Raw genomic sequence first — 6,452 nt, 5'->3', positions numbered from 1 at the left:
GTGATGAAGCCATTAATAATTGCTCACTTTTTTTTTAATCATTTCTAGAAGGAAAGCAAATGGATGATGAGGTATTTGATGACGTGGGATGCAAAATGTCCACGTCATCATATGTTAGCAGGTGAAATTGTTGATTGGTATGTCTCCATGTATCCATTTAAAGAGGACCACTACTTTTGTCTGATGCTACAGTTAGAAAGAAAAAAAAAAGACAAATATTATTTTTTTTTAACAAAATTGAATAAATTTCTTTTTAATATGAAAAAACATTACGAAATAAAACAGAAAAAAAATAATTTTTTTTATACTTATTTCGTCGTTTTATTCCCAAATCCCTTGAATCCGAACACTTTCCATCGTACATTTATTAATTACAAATATTAAAAATACTATTTTTTTTAAAATCACTCATAAATTAATTTTAATTTTAATATCCAAAAATATATTAAATTTATTATAAGTTGATCATACAAAAAGATCACTATGTTTAATTGTGAAAAAAAAAAAATATCTTGAGAAAAATGATGGGTTGTTTGTTCCTGTTTTAAATATCTGTTTTCTGTTATTAAAAATAAAAACCTTATTTAGGGAAGGGGGTGTGTTTTGTTTTTTTGTGTTTACAGTGTTCTCAAAAACCATTTTTTTTTAAACAATAAAAAAATGTTTTTCATTGTTCAAATAATAGATTGTTTTTTATGTTTTGTCTTTCTATTTTTGTGTTTTCTTAACTATTTTTTATGTTTTCACAGAGGTGAGCTCCATCCAACCACCACAACCTCACCCTCAAACTCTTTTTTATTCCTTAAATTATTGAAATTAATATACTTACACATAATGACAAATTCATCATTTGTTTAAGAAAATTATAACTGACGTAAAAATTTCAAAATGAAATAATTTTTTAAAATTTAAATGAATTGTGAATATGAAAATTATTTATATATTTATAATATCAAGTTAATGGAAAAAAACACTTTATTAATTAAAAAAATAACTTTCAAACAAGTTCTTTATTTTACTTATTCTAAAAAACTTTTTAATTAACTCAAACAAACATGTTTTTTTCTAAAAACACAAAAAACTATTCTCAAAAACTGTTTTTCAGAACGATTTTCAAAAACAACAACCAAACAAACCCGATATTTTTATATTTTATTTTATTATAAAAATAATATAATAAAATATAATTATGATTAATTAAAAACTCGTACATTTTTCTTTTTATTTTTTCAAAATTTTTAAAAATCATTCATGTACCACCTTATGTCCACATTCCCCAAGGCATCATTCTTTTTGAAGAGGAATTACGACATATCAATCTCTCATAAGGTTCTTCATTTTGCATTGGTCCACCACTTGTATGCCCCGTCAATTCCTTTCAGTCTCGTTAGACGGAATACTTAACGTGTAAGCTACAATACTACACGGGTTAATATCCATCGTTTACAATTAGTTTTGAATTTCGAATAATTGAATTATTACATATTTTAACACCGATAATTTTAAAAGAGTATTCAAAATGCACCCATTTGATTAAAAACTTTTTATTTGGTAACTATTTACTTAAAGCTCTGTTTGGAAAGGGTTTTGGAAAACCTTTTTTGTTTTTCATAACAAAAAAACAAAAACATGTTTAAGAACAAAAGAGGTTGAAATTTCGTGTACGTCGTGATTAAGTTTTGGCATATGGTGTATGGATTGTTTTGAGGCTTTGACCGCAGCCGAAGCAGATGCATTGTACTTTTACTCCACTTCTTGGGAAATCAACATCATCATCAACCACTTCACTACCATTCAAACACTCCCTGACTTTCCATTCTACTTTGCTTCTTCTACCTATTACTATTATTTTATTTTCTCAGCAGCCAAACACAACCATTTTTATTGGCCCATCACACATCTTTCATCTAATTAATATTAGTATTCATGGGAAAGAACACAAGACATATATAAACAGACCACGTCTCATTCAATGTCACTCAACCAAGTCCCACCAAGTCCCAGGTTCAAGCTATAGCTAAGATTCCATGAAAATGACTTTTCAAATCAATTTAAATTAATTTTCCGAATCATATTATATCAATTTTCTGATTTGATTCTTGAAAATTCAAAAATTAGAAGGGTTGTTTGGAAAATTTAACTTAATGAATTAAAGCAACTTACCGACTGGAATGAGTAGATTAAACATATTTGATAAAATAACATAATATTATAACTTAAAAGATAAAAATGATTTTAAGTATTAAATTAAAATAATTTATTTATTTTTAATCTTTAACTTTTTATATCTTATTTGTCTGCATCTAATGAAAATATATTCAATAACCACAACTTTACATAGATGACTTATTTTTTATAGTAAATATTTCAAAGTTACCTTTTATATTATAAATGTTTAATAAATAAATTTATTATTTGAGATTAATGAAAATAATCATTAGTTAAAACATAAATATTAATTACAACTAATGATGATAAACATATCAATTTAATAACTTAAAATAAATTTCAAGTTAATTTAACCAAACAACTTTAATACTTAAAAGTGAAAAATAAATAATAAATTTCAAGTTAACCCGTTAAGAATAATTTAGCTAATCAAACACTCACTTAGATTTTATTCATGATTTAAATCATATTAGTTATAACTTTTTATATATATTTTTTAACTTATCAAGAGGATGTTTAGTAAATCAACTTAACTTAATATAATTTAAATTATCAAATAAATTAAGTATATTTGATACAATAACTTAGGTTAGGTTTGATTCCCAAAAGTATTAAAAGAAAAATAAATTACTAAACCAAATGATTTTCTCATTGAATTATCCTATGAAAAGTATCAAATAAATGAAATATAATTAAAATTAATTAAAAATTCATACATTTTCAAATTATTTAATATTTATAGTGAATCATTAAAACAAGTGAATTTACTTCAAAGTAATATATAAAAATAATTTATTAATTTTAAATCAATTTTTTATTTTCTTTCATTTTTTTTATTTCCCTCACATTTTCCTTCAAATTTGATGGAACCAAACAACAGCCTTAACATCACATCTTAAAAGAAAAAATAACTTTTTAAATATTAAGTTAAAATAGTTAACTTATTTTTAATCATTTACCTCATTTACCCATGTTTAATAAGAGTATATTTTATCATTTGATGGTAATATATCTTATTTAGTTATTTTCTGAATTATATGAAGCCAGTAAGCAAACAACGAATCCATGGGTATTTGAACCCGAGTATCCGAGAAAAAGCAGAATATGTGATGAAAGCAGAATATGTGATGAAAGAACGGGAGATCCTTTTGAACAACCTGTTATAATAGGAAAGCCTTATATCTTGAAATTAATTCATCAAGTTGATGATAAAATCCATGGACGTTCCAGTGGACATTATGCACTTGTTACACAACAACCCCTTAGAAGAAGGGCCAAGCAAGGGGGACAACGGGTAGGAGAAATGGAGGTTTGGGCTCTAGAGGGATTTGGAGTTTCTCATATTTTACAAGAGATGTTTACTTATAAATCTGTATATGATACTTTAAATATATATATTTAATAAATAATTTAATTATTAAAGATGATTGAAAATATAATTATTAATAAAAATAAATATATCAATTTACTGATTTAGAATAAATTTTAAATCAAATTTATCAAAGGACCTTACTATTTAAATTAACAAATAAGAAATAAATTTTAAATCAACAACTTAAAAATAATTTAATTTAAAATTAACTTAAGTCATTAGATTTAAAATTAACAATAAAGATGCGAGCTTACAACAGAATCTAAAATAGTAGAAACCAAACTTGTTGTAGAGAATGTATCATATTTAAATAAAAAAGAAAATTAAAACATCGCTCCATGCCGGGTAAAACCCCACAAAGTCTCCCTTATAACCTCACGTTGGGCAAAAATGGGCATCTAGGAATACAGCACAAGTAAATATAGAGAGGTTGGCATCGAATGACCTTTAACAAGTGGTTTAAAATGCCTTTAGATAGGGCATGTCAAAGCATTAAGCAGTACAACTGCCTAAATTGGTGAGAATCCCAGGGTGTCCACTGAGCAGTTTCAAGGAAAAAAGTCTTGTTGTCAAAGCTTCTCTCATAAACCTCCTGAAATCTTTTAACTTAACCAGATCAGGTATAAAACAGCAATGACCAAATCTGAGATTGCTTAACAGAATGATGCTAATTTCACCTTTAATGATCAACTCTCAGTCAATCTTCCTTGGAATTGCTTTGAAACCCAAAGTAGGACCAAGTAAAGATTCAAGATAACCATTTGTCTCAACAGAGCAATTATGCCATTCAATATGTTGAATAAAAATAGAACAACCGGACAGACATATCGAAATTCTACATATGTATTTTACAGATAATACATATATTATTAGCATTAAAGGGTAGTCCAATGCAGATCACCCATCTCCTTTTGATTTCTTCCCTTTTTCTTTTTTTTTTTTGTGGTTTTTTATACATGGAAAGGCCAATATAAAACTACTATTGTTGATAGCTAAATCAGAAAGAACTGTACATTTCAAATGTGTTACCAGAAATCATCATCAACAGCAGCTGAAGTAGAGGTGTATGAAACTATGAATCCTCCTCCCGCTCCATCTCCGTTTCTGGCTCTCCAGGCCCAAATTCAGTTGATTCAATGTCAGCAAGGTTCTTTAAGTCCACGACCGAAAGCTCATCCAGGTGCCTCACGACCAAGTCCGCAGCCCCAAGCTCATAAACAGGATGCTTGCTGGCAACAGCCACACACTTCATCCGGGCATCATGAGCAGCCTCCACAGTTAGATTTGAGTTCCCAAACACAATACACCTTTCAGGTATAAAGTTTAGCAGCTGCGCTGCATACACAAACATCTCAGGATCAGGCTTCCCCCTGTAAACATCCTCTGCTGCTACGATCACACTGAAGTAACTCTCTATTCCAATGGTTCCAATTGCAGTCTCAAGAGTTTTTCTAGGTCGAGTTGAAACCAGTGCCATTGGTATCTTGTAATTCATAAGAACATTCACAAATTCCTGAGATCCAGTGCGTAATCTATGCATCCCACCTTGCAGAGCTTGGTAAATATCTTCTTTTCTAGAAGCCATTCTTCTCAACTGAGCTGGGTCTCTGGACCAGCAAAGAACTTCAGAAATGGCTTGCTCATTCTTCATCCCTTCTATTCTCCTAAGAATGAAAGCTGGGGGAGGGGATTTTCCCTCTTCTTGAGAAAGTGCTAACCAGGCTTGGTTCTCGAGATCAGGATTATCTTCAATTATGACTCCTTCCCATTCAAATATAGCACCTAACCATCCACAACCCATTCTTTCTTGCCTAAGCAAGGGATTATGTAGGGAAGAGCTATCCGCCTTGTTCTCAGGTGGCCATAAGCCAGGTTTTCTATCAATTCCCGTATCAATTCGGTATCTCAAATTCCTGGGAATTCTCTCTTCTTTATAGGAATGCGCCTCTTTGGTCAACTCCATTGCAAGAGCCTTAATAGACAAAGCCCCTAACCGATCACCTCCTCTCCTCCTAGGCAAATATGGAGAAGCACTAATCCTTCTACCAAGAAATTCCATCAATGGAAACCGACAAACATCAGATAGTCTGCGTTTGTATGAGATGTCCTTACAAGATAATCCCAATCCTCCGCATAGGGGTCGATGCCCTAGCAGAGATGTTGCAGCAATTGAATCCACCATCTTATCAACAAGTGAACAATAGCAGCCTGAACCCTAACTCCAAAAATCTTACCACGCCTATCCCACAACCCCTTTTCAGTTCTTGTGAAATTGACTCACAAAAACAAGCAAACTTGCCCGAATTCACACCAGTGAAAGCTACCCACCTGGAAATTCAGAACAACAATTTAAATTCTACAAATGGATTCCCACCAATTATTCTATAGAACCTAAAAATTAGGTGAAAATCCCCATCTCATTTGGAAAAACTGCGTAACCCCAGAATATTCTCAAGAACTACAAATGGGAAAACCACAAAGCAGCCTTCCGACAGCACAATTTATCAGAGCAGCGCCGCCAACACAAGAAACATTGAATTCAATTCAAACCAAACACAACCCATCAACCATACCAATCTAAAACACCAAAAACAAAAGAAAACGCCTCAAGAAGAAAGAAATTTCCAATGGTCCACACCACAAACACCCCCCTCTCTCCCCCAAATTCCACACAAATCACCGCTCTAAATCAACCCAAATTAACAAATACAGTTGAAAACTGAACAAGTACAAACAAGAAATAAAAAGAACCTGGGGGAGAACCACCAACCGTTTGATCGAAAATACTGAACGCAGGAGATATAGAGAGAGAAAGAGGAGATGTTAGATTCCAGAAGGATGTATGGATGTGTGTGAACGTATGAAAGTAAAATCTTCTCTCTCTTTCTGTCTGTCCAAACCGCTTTCTGTG

At 31.0% G+C, this 6,452-nt stretch overlaps 1 protein-coding gene across 2 annotated transcripts; it reads right to left on the bottom strand.

Annotated features, from left to right (window-relative positions):
• Positions 1–4,301: 4,301 nt before the first annotated feature.
• Positions 4,302–6,452, bottom strand: LOC100261521 (5-amino-6-(5-phospho-D-ribitylamino)uracil phosphatase, chloroplastic). 2 transcript variants are annotated; one of them, XM_010662403.3, is made up of 2 exons: positions 6,293–6,452; positions 4,302–5,869 (listed from the first exon to the last, which is right to left on the bottom strand). In XM_010662403.3, the coding sequence occupies exon 2, from the start codon at positions 5,721–5,723 to the stop codon at positions 4,614–4,616; it is 1,110 nt and encodes a 369-aa protein (XP_010660705.1). In that variant the 5' UTR covers positions 5,724–5,869; positions 6,293–6,452; the 3' UTR covers positions 4,302–4,613. The 2 variants fall into 2 exon arrangements, with proteins under 2 accessions (XP_010660705.1, XP_002273883.1); XM_002273847.5 differs by having other exon boundaries at positions 6,312–6,452.

Source organism: Vitis vinifera, chromosome 2, assembly GCF_030704535.1.
Source record: "Vitis vinifera cultivar Pinot Noir 40024 chromosome 2, ASM3070453v1".
NCBI classification, from domain to species: Eukaryota; Viridiplantae; Streptophyta; class Magnoliopsida; order Vitales; family Vitaceae; genus Vitis; species Vitis vinifera.
The sequence above is the reverse complement of the archived record's forward strand: the minus strand, read 5'-3'. Positions and strand labels throughout refer to the sequence as shown.

Excerpts from the sequence above, each read along its gene's own strand:
- LOC100261521 (XM_010662403.3), bottom strand. The coding sequence starts at position 5,723 with ATGGTGGATTCAATTGCTGCAACATCTCTGCTAGGGCATCGACCCCTA.